This window comes from Drosophila melanogaster, chromosome 2L (assembly GCF_000001215.4).
Source record: "Drosophila melanogaster chromosome 2L".
Classification (NCBI taxonomy): Eukaryota; Metazoa; Arthropoda; class Insecta; order Diptera; family Drosophilidae; genus Drosophila; species Drosophila melanogaster.
The window spans coordinates 19,954,428-19,970,491 of record NT_033779.5 but is presented as its reverse complement, the minus strand read 5'-3'; the positions used below and the strand labels follow the sequence as shown (position 1 = coordinate 19,970,491).

The 16,064-nt window shown below is 45.7% G+C and overlaps 10 protein-coding genes and 1 non-coding gene across 31 annotated transcripts in view; 7 read left to right on the top strand and 4 right to left on the bottom strand.

Annotated features, from left to right (window-relative positions):
- CG43861 (uncharacterized protein) overlaps positions 1 to 1,808 on the top strand; it is a 48,599-nt gene extending 46,791 nt beyond the window's left edge. For 2 of the 4 annotated variants that reach the window (NM_136173.3, NM_001273686.1), the window contains exon 6: positions 252 to 1,008. In NM_136173.3, coding sequence (NP_610017.1) covers positions 252 to 455 — 204 coding nt within the window. In that variant the 3' untranslated portion in view covers positions 456 to 1,008. Of the gene's footprint in view, positions 1 to 30 lie in introns of all 4 variants that reach the window. The other 2 variants (NM_001299164.1, NM_001169548.1) reach the window with 2 other exon arrangements.
- Positions 1,809 to 2,806: 998 nt separating this feature from the next.
- Positions 2,807 to 3,765, top strand: Hf (Helical Factor). The gene is made up of 2 exons (NM_176064.3): positions 2,807 to 2,918; positions 2,982 to 3,765. The coding sequence occupies exons 1-2, from the start codon at positions 2,838 to 2,840 to the stop codon at positions 3,543 to 3,545; spliced, it is 645 nt and encodes a 214-aa protein (NP_788078.1). The 5' UTR covers positions 2,807 to 2,837; the 3' UTR covers positions 3,546 to 3,765.
- Positions 3,766 to 3,981: 216 nt separating this feature from the next.
- On the top strand, positions 3,982 to 4,828 carry OS9 (Olfactory-specific 9). The gene is made up of 2 exons (NM_144409.3): positions 3,982 to 4,072; positions 4,132 to 4,828. Exons 1-2 carry the CDS (start codon positions 4,016 to 4,018, stop codon positions 4,672 to 4,674), a joined length of 600 nt encoding a protein of 199 aa, NP_652666.2. The 5' UTR covers positions 3,982 to 4,015; the 3' UTR covers positions 4,675 to 4,828.
- On the bottom strand, positions 4,790 to 6,356 carry CG10680 (uncharacterized protein). Of its 2 annotated transcripts, none has more exons than NM_001273685.2 (6): positions 6,211 to 6,356; positions 6,127 to 6,153; positions 5,911 to 6,066; positions 5,717 to 5,848; positions 5,482 to 5,652; positions 4,790 to 5,429 (listed from the first exon to the last, which is right to left on the bottom strand). In NM_001273685.2, the coding sequence occupies exons 1-6, from the start codon at positions 6,259 to 6,261 to the stop codon at positions 5,211 to 5,213; spliced, it is 756 nt and encodes a 251-aa protein (NP_001260614.1). In that variant the 5' UTR covers positions 6,262 to 6,356; the 3' UTR covers positions 4,790 to 5,210. The 2 variants fall into 2 exon arrangements, with proteins under 2 accessions (NP_001260614.1, NP_610016.1); NM_136172.3 differs by having other exon boundaries at positions 4,999 to 5,429; positions 6,211 to 6,319.
- Positions 6,145 to 6,447, top strand: asRNA:CR45701 (antisense RNA:CR45701). Its single transcript, NR_124389.1, has one exon.
- A 200-nt stretch (positions 6,448 to 6,647) lies between these two features.
- On the bottom strand, positions 6,648 to 7,813 carry CG16772 (uncharacterized protein). 2 transcript variants are annotated; one of them, NM_136171.3, is made up of 2 exons: positions 7,738 to 7,813; positions 6,648 to 7,666 (listed from the first exon to the last, which is right to left on the bottom strand). In NM_136171.3, the coding sequence occupies exons 1-2, from the start codon at positions 7,765 to 7,767 to the stop codon at positions 6,761 to 6,763; spliced, it is 936 nt and encodes a 311-aa protein (NP_610015.2). In that variant the 5' UTR covers positions 7,768 to 7,813; the 3' UTR covers positions 6,648 to 6,760. The 2 variants fall into 2 exon arrangements, with proteins under 2 accessions (NP_610015.2, NP_001286092.1); NM_001299163.1 differs by having other exon boundaries at positions 6,713 to 7,666.
- Positions 7,814 to 8,139: 326 nt separating this feature from the next.
- Positions 8,140 to 8,734, top strand: CG13965 (uncharacterized protein). Its single transcript, NM_136170.2, has 2 exons — positions 8,140 to 8,217; positions 8,278 to 8,734. Exons 1-2 carry the CDS (start codon positions 8,194 to 8,196, stop codon positions 8,653 to 8,655), a joined length of 402 nt encoding a protein of 133 aa, NP_610014.1. The 5' UTR covers positions 8,140 to 8,193; the 3' UTR covers positions 8,656 to 8,734.
- A 72-nt stretch (positions 8,735 to 8,806) lies between these two features.
- Positions 8,807 to 9,268, top strand: CG42866 (uncharacterized protein). Its single transcript, NM_001201924.2, has 2 exons — positions 8,807 to 8,853; positions 8,913 to 9,268. Exons 1-2 carry the CDS (start codon positions 8,830 to 8,832, stop codon positions 9,051 to 9,053), a joined length of 165 nt encoding a protein of 54 aa, NP_001188853.1. The 5' UTR covers positions 8,807 to 8,829; the 3' UTR covers positions 9,054 to 9,268.
- Positions 9,269 to 9,461: 193 nt separating this feature from the next.
- CG34051 (uncharacterized protein) lies at positions 9,462 to 10,423 on the top strand. Of its 2 annotated transcripts, none has more exons than NM_001201923.1 (4): positions 9,462 to 9,638; positions 9,711 to 9,833; positions 9,902 to 10,087; positions 10,142 to 10,423. In NM_001201923.1, exons 1-4 carry the CDS (start codon positions 9,466 to 9,468, stop codon positions 10,326 to 10,328), a joined length of 669 nt encoding a protein of 222 aa, NP_001188852.1. In that variant the 5' UTR covers positions 9,462 to 9,465; the 3' UTR covers positions 10,329 to 10,423. The 2 variants fall into 2 exon arrangements, with proteins under 2 accessions (NP_001188852.1, NP_001033916.1); NM_001038827.2 differs by having other exon boundaries at positions 9,899 to 10,087.
- Positions 10,424 to 10,426: 3 nt separating this feature from the next.
- COX4 (Cytochrome c oxidase subunit 4) lies at positions 10,427 to 11,779 on the bottom strand. 4 transcript variants are annotated; one of them, NM_206010.3, is made up of 3 exons: positions 11,724 to 11,779; positions 10,801 to 11,225; positions 10,427 to 10,741 (listed from the first exon to the last, which is right to left on the bottom strand). In NM_206010.3, the coding sequence occupies exons 2-3, from the start codon at positions 11,210 to 11,212 to the stop codon at positions 10,605 to 10,607; spliced, it is 549 nt and encodes a 182-aa protein (NP_995732.1). In that variant the 5' UTR covers positions 11,213 to 11,225; positions 11,724 to 11,779; the 3' UTR covers positions 10,427 to 10,604. The 4 variants fall into 4 exon arrangements, with proteins under 4 accessions (NP_995732.1, NP_001260612.1, NP_610013.1 ...); NM_001273683.1 differs by lacking the exon at positions 11,724 to 11,779 and adding an exon at positions 11,583 to 11,660; NM_136169.4 differs by having other exon boundaries at positions 10,488 to 10,741; positions 11,728 to 11,779.
- Positions 11,780 to 12,067: 288 nt separating this feature from the next.
- sick (sickie) overlaps positions 12,068 to 16,064 on the bottom strand; it is a 162,060-nt gene continuing 158,063 nt past the window's right edge. For all 12 annotated transcript variants that reach the window (NM_001273674.1, NM_206008.4, NM_001273678.1 and 9 more), the window contains 4 exons: positions 14,093 to 15,939; positions 13,766 to 14,021; positions 13,221 to 13,700; positions 12,068 to 13,159 (listed from right to left, as the gene is read on the bottom strand). In NM_001273674.1, the coding sequence (NP_001260603.1) occupies positions 13,040 to 13,159; positions 13,221 to 13,700; positions 13,766 to 14,021; positions 14,093 to 15,939 (2,703 nt within the window). In that variant the 3' untranslated portion in view covers positions 12,068 to 13,039. The remainder of the gene's footprint in view (positions 13,160 to 13,220; positions 13,701 to 13,765; positions 14,022 to 14,092; positions 15,940 to 16,064) is intronic.

Here is a 16,064-nt window from a genome sequence, read left to right as displayed (position 1 = left end):
AAAATGTTGCACTTAAATTTTAAATTTCAGGATAATGTTGAGCCAATGGAGGGAATTCCCATATTCTTAGATTGCGAAATAGACTTATAGCGTTTATTAAATTATGAAACTTTACTAGAGAAAAGACTTTCTGTTTTCCTGCATAGCACTAAATCTTTGAATTAAATGTATTAAACGAATCTTTGGCTTTTCCAATGAAGCATAGATCTTTCTATCTTATATGCATAGTTAATGTATATATCCTTTTCCAGGTCACCAACTACAACCGGGTTATGCTCAACCATCGCTCGGTGACGAAGCCCAAGGACGTCAAGTACAAGCGCATCAACAAGGCGAAGTCCAAGAGTCTGGAGGAGCTGCGAGGGCGCCTCAAGAACCTGGTGGAGCGGCCTCCTGGCCTGGACGGCGGCTACTCCGGCGGCATGATGCCGCAGGCGGCGCAGTCATATGCGTGACATTCGCAGCAGCCGGACGGAGAGTCCCAGAGGTCAACGGAGGGGGTAAAGAACGGCCAGCCGGAGGCGGCGATGGAACCTCGTCCGCGGAGGGAGAGCGCGGAGCCAATGACCTCGACCTCGGCCGCGACCTCGACCTCGACTTCGATCTCCGCCACCCAGGAGCCGCAGGGCAGCAGACATGGCTTTCCCAAGAGGTCGCTGACCTTGCCACGCATCCTGGTGCCCCGGCAATCGGCAGCGGGACTGGCGGGCTCGAGCGGCGGCGGCGGTGGTGGGCGTGGCGGCTTCTAGCAATTAAAGAAATTTTTCATACGCAATTGTGATAAAAAGTAAACACGTTTTCTTCCTCCGTCTCTGTAGTGCCGACTTCAGTTGCTTTAACATGATTCTCTTTTGTAACATTTGTTTCCTTGACATTTATCCTGCGCCTAGTTTGGTAAACTATGCATTTACTTAAGTTATAGCTTAAGTTTTTCATAAAACGGAACTGCATTTTGACTTAACATTACATATAGTTTCTCACAAAACAAATAAATCATTTTAAAAACATATTTTTCTGTCTATGATTTTCACACTTTACAAGAAGCGTATGAAAAATTTCGCCAACCGTAAGTCAGATATATCTTACAAAAGAACGGAAAGTGTACTCGAGGACAATATTTCCAAATCCCAGATGTTGAATGGTGAGTAGCTCCAGTCAGTCCCAGAATCGTGGGTGAAAATAGGCTAGAAAGGATATTATAAAAATTTACTCAAGATATTACTAAATAGCCCGTAAGAACAAATGAATATTTATGTTTTAAGCAAAGTGTTAATCGTTAATATTACCTATATACACATTTCTGCAACGTTTAAGAGCTTCTCTGAATCTTCGTTTACATACATATATAAAGCATTTCGACATGCTTTTGAAAACTATACAACCAAAACAATGTTAGAACATACTTCTCTATTGATATTCGACCTAGTTGTAAGCTCTACTCCATGGACTGTCTTCTAGATAACAGAATTTACAATTGATCATAAATATATATGAGTATATTTTCTTACTAACTATTACTAGCCATTTATAAGTATTTAAGAACTTTAGCTAGCATAAGATAGAAGCATATTATTTTTGCATTTTGTCACGATTATTTTATAACTTGTTATCGACTATTGGGGTCTGCATGGCCCCAATGTCCTGAATGTCAGATGTACCTTGAGAACTCGTAAAATACTGTAAAGATTTAATCCAAATATCAGCGTTAGTATAAGCAACTGAATTAGAATCTCCTTAGGTGTGAACTACGACAATGGCTGCTATCAGGTCTCAATTATAAAGAATATTATATATATATATATATATTTAAAAGCCAAATCAGTACAATGCCTGGACAACTGCAACACAAAAAGCTATGTATATATGCGAAATAACTTATATCAAATATATATCAATATGCAACTTGGTGTTTCAGTGATAGTCCTACTACAATGTGTACCTACATATGTGTGTTATCTCGAAATGCGGATTAAAATTGTTCAAAACAAAAAATTTTCAGTATTCAACTATAAAGTATGCATTCCTAAGTCAATTGGACGTTAATTTAATTATTTTAAGCTGATTGTTGAAAATGCCAGTGCATTTGCCAACAATCGCGGGTAAAGCGTATTATTCTGAACGTAAATGTAATAAGACTTATGTATAAGTACTTTTGCAGAGATACAAAATGAAATAGTTATAAGGACGTTTATCGCATGCCAAACGATCCTTGATCCTTGATATTTTTTGATTTTACACAACTTTAAAAGATAATATAGAAAATATGGTTATTGTACAAATTATTAAGGATGTTTTGGTAATCCAGACTCTTTTCTTTACAATTAAATTTATTTAAAAACACTTTTTCGATTTTACCAACCTTTAGAGATCAGATTGAAAATGTTGTAAGTGTACAAAAGAATGAGCATATTTTGATTATCCGGACGACTTTCTTCCCGTTACAAGCCAATTTACAAATGCTGAATATGAATATATATATACATATAGTCCGGATCAATATGAGAATGCAGTAGCTTGCTAATAACCTAAGTATATGCTAAGATGTGTAATTTACAAATCTAATTGTTAATGTTACTCGTGTGTATGCAGATTACTACTAACATTCGACTAGACGGCATCTTTTTTTCCTAGCTAGCTTAAATAGAAAACCACGAACGAACATTAATGGCCATTAATTTGCTCACTCTACGAAATTCGTATAAACAGTACTTGAGATATTTTCTACTTGCGCTTAATAAAACAAACAAAACCTAAGCCAGTCGAGATTGTTTGGGTGGGGAGACCGTTTGGCATCCGTCCGACATGATCAGTCTAAATCGAGCAGCGATCAGAGGAGCATGGCGAGATCAGGGCGCAGTTCGAGGTTTCTTATCGGCGGCAGCACTTGCTGTTCGATGCTTCTGGGTCTTATCTGTCTGGTGAGTCGGTGAGTCGGCAGTGGATTAGATAAGGAACTTATTGATTTTCCTCTCGATTGCCAGGCTCTGGCGGACTCATCCCAAGTGAAAGAACGCAGCCCTACCATCTTGGTGAGAAATACAATTCAAGCGGTGGAGAGGCTCTTCAATCAGGTGCTCTACACGACCATCGAAGATGCCCGCCAACGACTACCGGGTCTTCCGGCCAACGAAACCATCGATCGGCAGTACTTCGAGGAGCTCGACCTGGTTGCTGGGAACGAGGACTATTACAGCACTGCATTCTATATCTTCGCCTGGATAAACAGCGACCTCATGTACCATAAGACTCCCGATAAGTTGCTCGTCGAGGTTCTTCCCGGCGAGAAGATCGCCATCCGCAGATTCTTCGCCAAGGTCAAGCCGCATCTTACCAAGTATCTGCGACTCAGTCGACAGGACAGGTCGGAATTGGTTTCCAACGTCACCCAGTTGGCCACCGAAACCAAGGACAGTCTGATCACAACCTTCTTGGAGTTTCCCCAGAACCTGAAGAGCCAACTTCCTGAGCTCCAGCTAATGGACTACACCAAATTGGCTCAGGCTTTGGTGCAGGGGGTGGCCAGTGGTATATGGACGAAGGCTTAAGATTAATAGCTAAATATTTAAACAATATCATAGAATTAGAAAGTGTTTGTAATAAAATGAGAAATGTACTTCAAAGAACAATATTCGGAATCTATTTATACGAGGACTTTATTCCTGAAAAATGCCGTTTAACTTCCGGAAAATTTCCGACTGTCTGATCAACATGTGTAGATATCGAGAACTGATACTTTAAAGCAATAAAGATATTATCGTGACTTGGAACTATATACGACTTTGTAATAACAAAATGCATGGTTTCCACTACCCACTAATTAATATACGAAGGGGCAGCACTCGTTCTTATCACGCTCACCGATTTCTGAAGTCTGATTACAGTCTATACGTTGTCTCACGATCAGTGGGTATTCATTACAGAGGAGGCGTTCTCCCATTTTGTATAAAAATTGTGAATTTAAGAGAGGGAATATAAAAGGAATCAGTTCGATAGAGACTAGATACAGTTTCAAATCATGGCCAGCAGACTAACTTGGACTTTTCTAGTCGCTGTAGCTGCCCTCCAGCTTTCGGTAAGATCCTTAGATTTGCTTATATCCTTTTGGAATCAACAGAAACCTTTAACTTTCAGCTTGCAGCGCCTCTCATTAACAAATGGCAGTTACAATTCGAAGTGTCCAATGAACTCTTTCAAATGGTAACAGACGCCATGGAACAGCTACGACATGTCTTTCAATTGGTCATCGACGAGGCCGAACTCATTTTACCACCAAACTCCAAGGGACACATTCTCAGGGAGCTTAAGGACTTCGTCGCGGCCTTGGACACCCTGGACTTCGATGATTCATTCGAGCTGAACAGACTGGAGGATGCTCTTGAGGAACTGGAAAGCATCATTTCGATTGCAGGCAGCAAAGAATTCGAATCGGAAGCTGACGAGGTTGTCGTTCAGCTATTCATACAGCACGGAGTTGAGGACCTGGAGCAGATCCTGGAAAGAAACTTGGAAACTACTCTGAAAATCGTAGAGCAGAAGGTGGAGAAATACATGAGCACATGGTCCGACAGTCGGTTGGCCAGGAACGCGGCGATGGTCAAGCAGTTTAATGACTTTAAGAACGAAAAGGATGTCTATGAGAAGCTGGACAAGTTAACCAACTCTGATTTCATTTGAATAAACATATCATGTTTCAAGTACATTTAAGTTTAAACCAAATAACTACAGATACATAGTCCGAACGTATATATTATTTCCAGAAACTGCCTTGCAAATATCAAAACCAGTAGTCCAGAGTTCATGTTTTGTATTAGCACGCTCGCCGGAAGCTAAAATTTGATTACATATTGCAGCTGATTTAACAATCAATGAGCATATAATAAATACGCTAGTAAGTGTTTACTACTTAGTGCAGGTATGACGTAAGAAATGTGGAATTCATTTTACAAAGGTATTGAATACCTTAATATACCTTTTTTAGATTTGTAAGCTGTCAGGTTTCAATAGCTTTGAAAGTTTTACTGACTTTCTATTCAATACAATTGTTATTTAGTCTGATAAATAAACCGTGCGGAAAGTAAAATAACTGATTATTTGTAATGCCAAGAATCTTTACATTACACACAGACAAGTCAGTATAATCTCTAGCAGCCTTAACTAGTTGTTTTTGAGAACTCGGAACTTTCATTCATCAGCTTCTCTTAGGAAAGGTGTTAAAAGTTGCGATAAGATGATCCAAATCCATCCCGCGAGTCGAACACATCCCGCTCGATTTGGGGAGGTCCTCTTCCATCCGATGTGTAGCTATAGGATTCGCTCCGGTAAAAGTTGTTAGAAGAGCCCCCGGAACCAAGGGGACCACTTCTACCAGTCGGAATACTGGAACCACCGGCGATAAGGGGGATAATGGAACCACTGGATGGCATAGGTACCTGGAGAAGGTGTATTAGTTTTTTAGTTAGGAAAACGATTGCACAAGATTACCGGTCGAGATACAAAGGTTCCTAAGTTTTGATTGCGGAATGGGGAGTCAGGAATTGGTCGAATGCCTCTGCCACGGAAATCCGGGGAACTGGGAAAAGGTCTGTTGTCGAAGCCGCTGCCTCTGGGACCCACATTGTAATCGGTTTGGAATGCATTGTCATAGTTGGGTTGCTGAAATAGTTCAATCGTCAATCGGATTGTAATACTATGTGTAACTACTTATAAAAACACTTACACGAATGGGGAAACCGTTGGATCGGGGAGGGATCTGAGGATAAAACGGTCGAGGTTGGAAGGGGATAGGTCGGAGTGGAACGTCCTCCTCTTCGTAGGTGTCGGTCACCTCCTCCACTTCACCGCTAGATCTCTTCAAGGATAATAAATATATATTTATTTCCATTTATATTAAGTGTATTGGATGAGACTCACCTCTAGAAACTCGACATCGTTATTTGCTTCGGCCAGGGCAGAGCTGTTTCCGCCATTTAAGGATGATCTATTAGAAATAGGTTTGTTGCTCGATTTCGGACTCACTGGCTTGAAGAGATGCGTGGGAATGTTGATAGTTTCACGAGGCACCCTTAGCTGTGGATTATGGAATATTGCAAAGAAGATACTATCTAAATTGTTTGCTAGCAAACTTACCTTGGGATCCGGCAGAGTGTGGCATATCTGAAAATATAGAACTCATTGAAGCCTAAATTGTGGAACAAACCGATGAATAGTTACCCCCTGAGCGATGAACAGACAGCCCAGCAAAACGAATTGGAGCGGCAACATCTCGCAGATCTCGACTGACACTCACGTCTCGAACTTCCGACGATCGACAGAACTATGAGTTGACTGGGTGGAATGCGCTGCAATTAAATGCAACCACGATCCCAACCCGTTCGACTGGAAATCACCAAGGTGAGAGCGTCGGGGCCCGGGGTTATCAGCCTGGGGATTACACGATAGGGAAATCAGAAGCCCATAACTCAATCTCATATGCGCAAATCATCAATTATCATTTTCCCGAATCTAGGAGCCTTTAACTTACTTACTAGTTCTTAATGCACCGAAAGAAAACTCCAAGCAGTCCCACATTCAGTGAAGAACCTTGTACTCAGATTTACACGATCGAAAGCATTAAATATTATATGCAAATATTAAAAACTCATGAAAATATAATCTAAAAGTTGTTTATTGTGTTAGGAAGTACATTTCAAGATTGAAATAAAACTAAGATATTATTGACTATCTGGACTCGGAGATTTTTCACAGTATTTATCGGAGAGTGTTAGTAGAGTCCGTAGCCGTAGGGCGAACCATATCCGCCTCCTGGACGCGGAAAGCTGGGCACAGAGATCACTGGTCTTCGGGGAATCAAATAGACCTGCGGGTAGCTAAATCCTGGTGGCTTCAGAGCCACATCCTCGTCCTTATCCTTTTCACCAGACTTGTCCTTGGGCTTATCTTCGCCGGAGTCTTCTTCGTGATCGTGATTGTGGTTGTGGGGGTATCCGAAACCGGGACTGGGAGGTCCGTATCCTGGGAAGCTGGGCCAGTTACGAGGCTGAGGGAACACCTGGGGTTGGTAGGGCGAGTACGGTGATCTGAAGGTCGGATAGGAGGGATATCCAGACAGCTCCGGCGATTCCTTGTCCGCATCTTTGGCAGTGGGCGGTGTGGTCGATGGAGGAGTAAGCTTAGGTCCCGCGGCAGAGAATATCACTCCTGGATGGGGGTAGGGATACTGAATGGGGTAGGGATAGGGGTGAGGATGCGGATAAGAATGGGGATGAAAGTGGGGCTCATGCTTATGGGGCTTTGGCGTTGTGGTGGTGGTCGTCGTAGGGGTCGTGGTTTCCGGTTCCGGAGTGGTGGACTCTGGAAGCGCAGATCCATCATTGTTTTGTTGCAAGCCATCATCCAGTTGACCCAGTCCGTCATCGGGAGCAGCGGTGGCCTCACCCTCCTGCTCTATTGCGGGCTTCGTGGTGGTTTCTGGCTTTGGAGTTGTGGTTTCCGGCTCGGGAGTGGTGGTGGTCACCTTCTTGTGGGGATGATGAGGCTGATATTGGGGGGGCAGGTGGGGCTCCGGCAGATGCGTATCATCGGTAGTCTCCTCTTCGCTGTAAAGCGAGGCATCGATTTGCTTTTTAGCCTCGTCGAGCGACAACTGAGCGTAACTCAGCGCCAGCAGCTAGAATTAAAATGTATGTTAAGTTAATCATAGTTCGAGCCATTTTGTCCTGGCCAAGATCTGGCACCAACCTGGCTAATTAGAAGCAACTTGATGAACATCCCAACCGACTGAGTTCAACTAGCAAGGGCCAAGCGAAAACTGATTGTTCTCTGCCGGCCATAGCTGACTTATATAGCTCCAGAATCGCCCACCATTATGGAAATCGGTAAGCCAACAATTACAGACAGCCCCAGAGCAATCAGCTCTCTATCTCTCTCGAAAAACCCGATTGGCATCAGGTGTTGGATGCGTCTGCCGGAATTTCCCGGACTGCGTTCGCAAATTAAAGATCGCCATCTATCAGTTGGTCACTAAGAGAATTAGTTCTGCCCGCAGAACCAGGCAGCGATTCCCGCAATCAATTTAGAACTGCTCCAATCGATTCCACCTGCGCAGCGACTATAAAAGGTGGCTTTGCCCAGTCGGCGCTTCTGGTTTCGACGCAGTATAGGTACACATACTATGTGTCAGGTGTGACGATAGGCATGGCGAAACTTGAACTGAAGCTGGTGAGTGCCAATGGGGCATTCCCTCATTATTGCACATAATCGAACGTTTCTTTGTTCTAGATTGGAATCGCTATATTCTTGGTAGCCGCGCTCGAGGCTCAGGAAACCCCTGCGGCTGAATCATCTCCAGCGTCCCCAACAGATGGCGAAACGTCTCCAGTTACAGAAGCCAGTTCCATCGGAGAATTAACTCAGACCACAGAAGCGGGGTCGGAGGTCACAGAATCACCAACAAATAGCACCGATATGGTTAATAGCACGGACAACCCAGACCCGAACGGCTCGCCTGACCCTGAAAATGGAGGAGATCCATTTGTGAAGCCAGGAAGCCATATAAAGGGACCTCGACACGTTAGAGCACATGATGGCTTCCACAGCCTGAAGACGGAGAAGCATTGGGCAAGCTGGAACGATGCCTTTACCACGCCACGTCCCTAGCTCATATGTATATCCCATTATACCCTTTCGTTTTGTGACCAATCTCTGAAGATTATTGAATAAAAAACTAAATAATTTTAATATATTCCGTCGAAATTCGGGAACACCCTATGTGGTTTTACCAAGAACTTCACAGATGACGAATTGAATTAGTCGCCAGTCTATTGTTTCCCAATGCGGTTGATTTTTTTCTGCTTGGTAAGTAGAGATAAAGAAATAGTAACATTTTTATCGTATATATTATATTTTCACATCAGTGCCTCTTTTTGTCCCTGGAGCTAGTAGTGCCCAGACATGTCGTGGGCCACGATGGATACCACAACATCGAGAAGGAAAAGCGCTGGAAAAACTGGCCAGCACGTGTGAGGCACCACCATAAACAACGTAACTCCATCTGATGTCCGACAAGGTTGGGATTGCACGCGATTACTTATGGCCCGTTGCAAAGTCGTTCACAGGGCCATAATGCCTCGGATCTCGCCAGACAATGGGAAGCGGAAGCCTTGTTCATCATATCAATGGATCACTGCTTAATTGAACATTTCCACTGTTCGAATGTGTAAATAATAAATTGAATCGCATTAATTGTTGCTATCCAAGCGATATACATTTCAAATGAGGAGAAATGGATTTTATAAATATAAATTGACCCTTTCTTTAGAATGAGTAACCCCCTTTTAAAAATATGTTGTTTTTTTTTCTATTTTGAGATAAGTGACTAATGGGAAATCGATTGGTTCCATAATACATCTCAGCCCACTTAATTGTGATTTAACGTATAAGTAATTTGTCACTCCACAAACTACAGCCATGGGACCAAGGCTCTATCCCGCTGCGATCCTCATCCTCCATTGCCTGCTGTTGCTCTTCCTCCAGGTGGACAGCAGAGGTAACCAGAACCACACCCAGATGGAAAGACAGCGTCATCTCCGAGCACACAATCTGCACAGGCCTCCATACGATGGATACGATTGGCACAAACAGTAAGATACAGATTCGATCGAGCTGAAGGATATATACACTTTCGAATGGCACCAACCTTTCGCTTTCAATAGCTTTAACCGAGATGCCGAACCAAAGGCGACAGTTGCAAAGGAGAAAGAAGAGAAGACTTTCAAACACAGATCAGGACATTTAAAAAAGATGAAGCAGACAGCTAGGGATATTTCGAACTGGAGGTAGGTGCATCATCTGCATCAAGTATGAATGCTCTGAGATCAAGGAATGCCTGACTTCTTTTCAGCAGAGCTCGGAGCGCCTACCAAAAAGAGACGGCAGAGCTGGAGGAATGGGGTCGAAAGAAGAATATAACTGACAACGAACTGAAGTTATTCTTTGACGGTGAAATTTCTACCAAAGACAAGTACAGATTATTTGGGGACATTCAAACGGTTGTCCAGATCCTGAAAGAGGTGATAAAAAAGGGAGCTGTGTAAGTAGTGTTCGCCTATATGTCTGGCAATGCCTTTGAAATCCGCCTTTTTAGGACCGAAAAAGAGAAAGCAATGATAACGCCGGAACTGAAACCATTGATCTTAAGATTCGGCCGCATGTTTGAAAGGGAATTTGCCAAGAACACAAATGCCTTGGAAGCCTTGCAGATCCTTGTTCATGAGGTTCAAAAATCGAACAGCCGGAACATGAGACATAAGAGTGCTAAAAGGTCTCACTAAGTGGTAATTAAATTGGCTATGCCTGTGGCGATTTTAGTAACGAAAAGTTTGTAATCTACACACTAAAAGGTCTGTTAATAAATCGAATAACAATCATTGCTCTTAAAACGGATCATTGAGGCTGGTTTCCTAGCAGAAACTGATGACTGACCCAAGATCGATTGATTTAGGCAGCAGCCATAACTTTAATTTCGACTATCTTGCTTTTACTTAATACACATAGACGTCGGCTAACTTAATCACACACAATCGCGGAATTATTTAACGACAGCGCACTTAGTTCTTCCACTTCTTGTTCTCGTAGTCCCACTTGGAGGTCAATCCGGTGACGGGGTTGATTTCCAGGTCGATGATGCGCTGCAGCTGCGCCTTCTGGTGCTCCTCATCGAAGGTAACGGGCAGCTCATCGTACACTGAAAGGAAAATGCTCAATAATGGATAGCCGCAAAAGGGAACCGGAAAAATGGCTTACCGAAGATGTTCATCAGTACGGCCACCCAGATGGCGGCGGCGCAGAAGAGGAGTGAAACGCCCAGGTGGAGCTTCCACTCCCCGGATCCAGCCTGGACCTCGGCGATAGTCTGGCAGAAGCTGGCGCGGTACAGGGCCTTGATCTCCTGGGTGCTGAGCTTCTTCCAGTCTCCCTGCTCCTTGGCGCGCAGAGCGTTGATCTCGTTGGTGGGCTCACGGAAGCGCACGGCGGGCAGAGGGTAGTCCACGCGATCCGCGTAGCAGGCGGTGCCGTTCCAGCCGTAGCCAACGATCTCCCGCTTGCCGATCTTGTCCAGTGTGTGGACGGCGGCCACGCTGCCCACCTGGGCACTCTTGGGCAGCTGAGAGGCCAGCTGGCGGAGCACAGCACTGTTGAGTAGTCGCAGGGCCATTTTCTCACAGAGTCTGCAAGGTAGTAAAATGAATATCAATTTATGAGGTATCAGCAGAGGAACATAGGGTCTTGGACCCGCGATAGCCAAATTTCCCACCCGACCAGGCGGTCATCCGTGAATTCTAACGGGTTACGAATTCACCGATATATGGTGCCCACTTAGTTGGAGGTTATGTAACAGCTAGCAGAACTACGTGCCAAGTTATAGAATCTATTTCCATAAAAATCGCATTGTTTTGAGGTTCCTCTACGCCTGTCGCCATATATTTATCCCGATTTCGTGCTGTGTTTGGCATAATATCCGCATAATTCTCCCATTTTTCACAGCCATCACAGATGTTGTGTAATCGGTGGGCGGTTGCATCTACCGGAAAACGGCTTATAAACCGGTGGCAACTGGTTTTCCAATTTATGTCGGCTTGCTTATCCCGCTCGTTGTATTCAATAGCTTTGTGGTCGCAGGTACTTGATATTTTTCGCAATTAATACAATTTTTAAAGCACTTTTACCTACTTTTCTTAGACTTGCTGAACAATGTGACCAGAGGGAATATACAAAACAAAATATATATATGGATGGGTAATTATTGCTCGATATTTTGGTATTTTCATGCAGAGAAGTGTGACCACATCTCGAATGAAAAAATATAAATATTAATATATCGATATATTCAATCGCTAGCAATCGGAATTCGGCGGGGTATTTAAATCTAAATATATTAAAATAAAGAAACAGCAAATAAGGGCAACTATTATGTTTTATTTTATTTCGCAGCATGGTGAAATATTTGGTTTGGTATTTCACATTCTTTTTGTAGTCTGTCCGCGAGAAGAGAAACAACAACAAAACAATTATTGTTCGATATTATATTTTATTTTGATTTGATGTCATATCTCATAAATGCACACATTTAAATTAGACAGAGACACATAATTTGCTTTATCGTATCATATAGTTTGCTGCTTGAGTTTGTATTACATAAGATTATCTTTCGATAGGGATCTGGAGTTCGGAAATTTAGCTATTTTATCGAGGATGGGGCATTACGTATTCACTTTCGCGTATTCCTGTGTTTAAGCGCCGCTTGGCATAATAAATATGTTAATGGTATTTTGCTTTATTGGGCTTTATAAATATGCAATATGTTTGTAACAATATTTAATGATAATTACGCAAATAATTAAACTAAAGTGAAAGCTTTTTCCTTCAACTATACATCTTGTAAATTGGTAGTAGCAAAAACTTATAGCTACATTTACAGTAGAGTTAGGTATTAGTTGCGATTTAATTCATATGATCCGCCGACTCTGGGCTGGGATAAAGGGTATAAAAAGTCTAGACCGTCGGTCAGATTCACACTTAAGCATAGGGGGGACTTGGGGTTAGTTTTCATCTATATGTACAAAAATGAATTCACTCGTCTTATCTCTGTAACATTTCATGTTAGTGAAGTTTCCTTTTCTCAAGATTTGGGTTTTTCGGAAACGCAGCCGGGGTCCTTGCTTTTTGGGATGGTAGTGCTTCGTTATCAGGTTCAGTTTGTGGCTAGGACAATTTGCATTTTTAACAAGTGCGCTAAAAAGTGCAATTTACTCTAGATGGCAGGGAGTGGCTAGAAACGATGATTGGAAAGGTTGGTGACGTGGTGCAAATGGAAAACTCTTGGAACTGCTTTTGAACCTCGCTGCGAAAGTAGTGCAAGAAGTCTCATTTGTGCGGGGGCAAGGATATCTTGGGTGCATATCTTGGACCCTCAGCTGGCGTACTCCTCTCAGTTAGTTCATCTAAATTTGGCATGTACGAAGTGGTTGGTTTCTATAGCTGTTCACTCGGCTCCAGCGGAACTTTCGGGCGTAACATTCGAGTCCAGGCTGGCACAATCGGACTCCTGATCCTGGGCCTCCGAGTAGTTGGCCGCCTCCTGCAGGCGCATCAGCATGTTGAGCTGTTGACGAAACGCCTCATTAGTTGAAAATCAAAGGAGCAATATTAGTCCTGTATCTTACCAAGGGATCCTGTTGGTCACCGTTGGTTAGGGCCACGCCTTCGAGTCCCACATCCTCGGCATTGATTTGCCGTAGTGGAGGCACTGAGTCCGGACCGTATGGCCACGGATAGGAGTTCCTAATGAAGGCGGAGGGGTCGTTCCAGGCACCTCCTCGTCGTCCATAGAGCTGAACTCCCTCGCGCACCGCCTCCACCAAGTATGGCGAGAGGTGGTAGTTCCAGATGTCGGTGAACCACACCTGCGAGTCCTTCAGGTCCATTGGGCAGGCGAGGAATAGCCTCGGCCCAATGGTTACATCACTGGAGCTGTGCACCTCCAGGAATCGGTTGATGTGCTGCCAAACGGAGGGCAACCAGGCCAGCACTGCCGCCAGCTCCGGCTGCGGATGTTGCGTCTGCAGTTCCAGCTGGAAGAGTCGACGCCTCAGGAAGCGACCCAGAAAGCCTTTCACGGGCTCCATGTGATTAGCTGTGAGCACCTGTGAGCAAGTGATAAAGCAAATATGTAATGATCCAATTTGTAAGGTCCATCATCAAAACATACCCATCGGAAATTGTGGTGCAGCTGCAGGTTGGTGGTGTTGCAAGTGGCCTGTGACATGGTGCCAATGATGCAGGGCAGCTTGTTGGCGGGCCCAGCGCTCAGGAGACAGGAGAAGACGTCGCCCAAGGCGGAGGCGTGGTGCAGGTTGTCCAAAATAATCACAGAGGGAAGCTCGGAGACTCCATTGGCAATGGCAGCCTGCTCGGCAATGTGGCCCAGATACTGTCGCAGATCCTTCGAGGACTTGTGGTCAACACTAAGGGAAAATGGAAATGGAGGAGAAATAGTTATCAATCTGGAATAGATAGTGTTCTCTTTTAGACTTACTTGAATGTGGCAATGGCCTCCGAAGGATTGCCCCTGGCAGAGCGGGCTACCAGGAACTCGGCTAGTCGACGGGCCAGATAGGACTTTCCAGTGCCGCTGGGTCCGCACAGAATCAGACGTCGGTGCTCCGTGAGCAGGCTGATGTATCGATGGACAATGCTGCGCGGAATAAGGCTGTCGAAAGCCAAACTTCCCACACCCTGGAGGCAAATGTATAGGGTCCTCACGCTGCCCACTATGTAACCACAGGGCAGGAGTTCCGGGAATCCCATCTCGGGACCCCGTTTCGCCTCTCCTAGGTGGTACGAGGTAATGGAGTCCGTGTTGAGACCCAGATTGGTGCCCGGATCAATGCGCGCCACGTAGTCCTTGAAGGTCTTGCGCACCACGTAGTCCAGATTCTGCCACGTCGTCTTGCCGGATATATAGGTGCAGGCTATGACGAACTCGTTGCAGCTGGCGCTGGTATAGTTGGACTTCCTCTCGCTTTGGGATTGGCTATCCGCCTCGTGGCCATTGGCATAGAAGCCATCGAGCTCCTGCAGCTCCTCACAGTACTTGGCAAACGCCTCTGGCTGACCCAGATAACAGGCAATGGCTATCTTCTTGCCATCGCACACATCGGCCAACTCCTCCGTGGCACTGGCCATGTGCACCGGACTGGCCATAGGAGCCGCCTCCAAGGCAGGAGGCGGTGGCGTTAGGTCTACGTGGGTACTGGGACTAAGGGGTGCCACACTGACGCCATTGGGGGCCGGTGGTGGTGGTTGTTCGGGGGCCGGGGCAGGTGGCAAACAGTCCTCCTCCAGTTCAAGTTCTTCACTAAGTCGAGCTGGGAGTTCCATGGGTGGGCGACTGTTGCTGTCGGCGAGGGAGTAGCGCCTCGACACCTCAGAGCTTCCAGCCACTGATCCATTGGGACTGATGGCCTGGCCCAAGCTGGCCTCCGAACCAGCCAAGGATCGCGTGGTCACCAGCTTCTGGAGACGCTCATTGTTGTGCTTCAGGGACATCATCTCCGCCCGCATCTTGTTCATCATCTCCTTGAGGCTCTCCAACTGGGAGGCCGAGCTCAAGGCCTCCAGGCGAATATCGGTCAGGACGAGATCCTTTTCGCGCAGCTGCTTCTTGAGGTCCTCGACCACATGCTGATCCTCCTGGTCAATGGCATCGATGGGCTTGGCATTGTCTATGAGGGTGACGGTCTTGGCGGGACTGCTCTGCTTGCTATTCGGCAGGGGAGGAGCAGGTTGAGTGGCCAACGAGGCCAGTCCCAAGGGTTCACCGTGACCATTGTGCAGGGGAAGTTTCCCAGAGGCCAACTCTTGCTGCGAGTGGTTGTGATGATGATGGTGACCCACATGACGACTCGTCTTGGAGATCTTGGCATTGCGGGAAAAGGCCTTGGTGAAGCTGCTCCGCAGCCAGCCCTTCTTCTTGTTGGCCTTGTTCTTGTCCTGGGCCGCCGAGCAGCCCGAGCTGATGGAGTTCAGCGAGCACATGGAGTCGGTGCTGTGCTGGCGCTGCATTCCCAGTGGCATGGATCCATTGTTGGCATTGATGGCGCGTTGGGAACCCGAGTTCGGTGGCTTCTGATCCGAACCCGGCTGACCCAGCGCCTGACCCAGCGCCTGACCCTGAACCTGACCTTGACCCTGGGTCTGGACGCCCATGCTCTGCATGTGCGCCGTGGTCAGTCCCGCCTGGATGGACTGCTTCCTCAGCAGCTCGATGGTCTGCCGCATGTCCGTCAGCTCGCCGTCCTTTCGCTCCGCCGTCGCCGTCAACTGATGCAGTCGGTTGGTCATGTTGGACAACGACTGCTCGAAGGCGGTGACCACATGGGCCTGCAAGAAAGAAGATGAGAGGAGCGATTAGTTTGAGGTGGGTATGGATATGGGTATGGGTATGGGCTTAGGCCAGGTCTCTACAATCCATCATCGCTCGTTTTGAGCACATCTCGATCGTGCCT

What these genes read in the sequence shown, in the direction of transcription:
- CG42866 (NM_001201924.2), top strand. Translation starts at nt 8,830, where the DNA reads ATGCGGTTGATTTTTTTCTGCTTG. An exon ending in GGTTGATTTTTTTCTGCTTG is followed by an intron (nt 8,854 to 8,912) that starts GTAAGTAGAGAT and finishes TTTTCACATCAG; the next exon opens with TGCCTCTTTTTGTCCCTGGA.
- Hf (NM_176064.3), top strand. Translation starts at nt 2,838, where the DNA reads ATGGCGAGATCAGGGCGCAGTTCGAGGTTTCTTATCGGCGGCAGCACT. An exon ending in TTCTGGGTCTTATCTGTCTG is followed by an intron (nt 2,919 to 2,981) that starts GTGAGTCGGTGA and finishes CTCGATTGCCAG; the next exon opens with GCTCTGGCGGACTCATCCCA.
- COX4 (NM_206010.3), bottom strand. Translation starts at nt 11,212, where the DNA reads ATGGCCCTGCGACTACTCAACAGTGCTGTGCTCCGCCAGCTGGCCTCT. An exon ending in CGTACTGATGAACATCTTCG is followed by an intron (nt 10,742 to 10,800) that starts GTAAGCCATTTT and finishes TTTTCCTTTCAG; the next exon opens with TGTACGATGAGCTGCCCGTT.
- CG13965 (NM_136170.2), top strand. Translation starts at nt 8,194, where the DNA reads ATGGCGAAACTTGAACTGAAGCTG. An exon ending in CGAAACTTGAACTGAAGCTG is followed by an intron (nt 8,218 to 8,277) that starts GTGAGTGCCAAT and finishes TCTTTGTTCTAG; the next exon opens with ATTGGAATCGCTATATTCTT.
- CG34051 (NM_001038827.2), top strand. Translation starts at nt 9,466, where the DNA reads ATGGGACCAAGGCTCTATCCCGCTGCGATCCTCATCCTCCATTGCCTG. An exon ending in AGGGATATTTCGAACTGGAG is followed by an intron (nt 9,834 to 9,898) that starts GTAGGTGCATCA and finishes ACTTCTTTTCAG; the next exon opens with CAGAGCTCGGAGCGCCTACC. An exon ending in GTGATAAAAAAGGGAGCTGT is followed by an intron (nt 10,088 to 10,141) that starts GTAAGTAGTGTT and finishes CCGCCTTTTTAG; the next exon opens with GACCGAAAAAGAGAAAGCAA.
- OS9 (NM_144409.3), top strand. Translation starts at nt 4,016, where the DNA reads ATGGCCAGCAGACTAACTTGGACTTTTCTAGTCGCTGTAGCTGCCCTC. An exon ending in TAGCTGCCCTCCAGCTTTCG is followed by an intron (nt 4,073 to 4,131) that starts GTAAGATCCTTA and finishes TTTAACTTTCAG; the next exon opens with CTTGCAGCGCCTCTCATTAA.
- CG16772 (NM_136171.3), bottom strand. Translation starts at nt 7,767, where the DNA reads ATGTTCATCAAGTTGCTTCTAATTAGCCAG. An exon ending in AGTTGCTTCTAATTAGCCAG is followed by an intron (nt 7,667 to 7,737) that starts GTTGGTGCCAGA and finishes TTTTAATTCTAG; the next exon opens with CTGCTGGCGCTGAGTTACGC.
- CG10680 (NM_001273685.2), bottom strand. Translation starts at nt 6,261, where the DNA reads ATGTTGCCGCTCCAATTCGTTTTGCTGGGCTGTCTGTTCATCGCTCAG. An exon ending in GTCTGTTCATCGCTCAGGGG is followed by an intron (nt 6,154 to 6,210) that starts GTAACTATTCAT and finishes CTATATTTTCAG; the next exon opens with ATATGCCACACTCTGCCGGA. An exon ending in GAACCTTTGTATCTCGACCG is followed by an intron (nt 5,430 to 5,481) that starts GTAATCTTGTGC and finishes CACCTTCTCCAG; the next exon opens with GTACCTATGCCATCCAGTGG.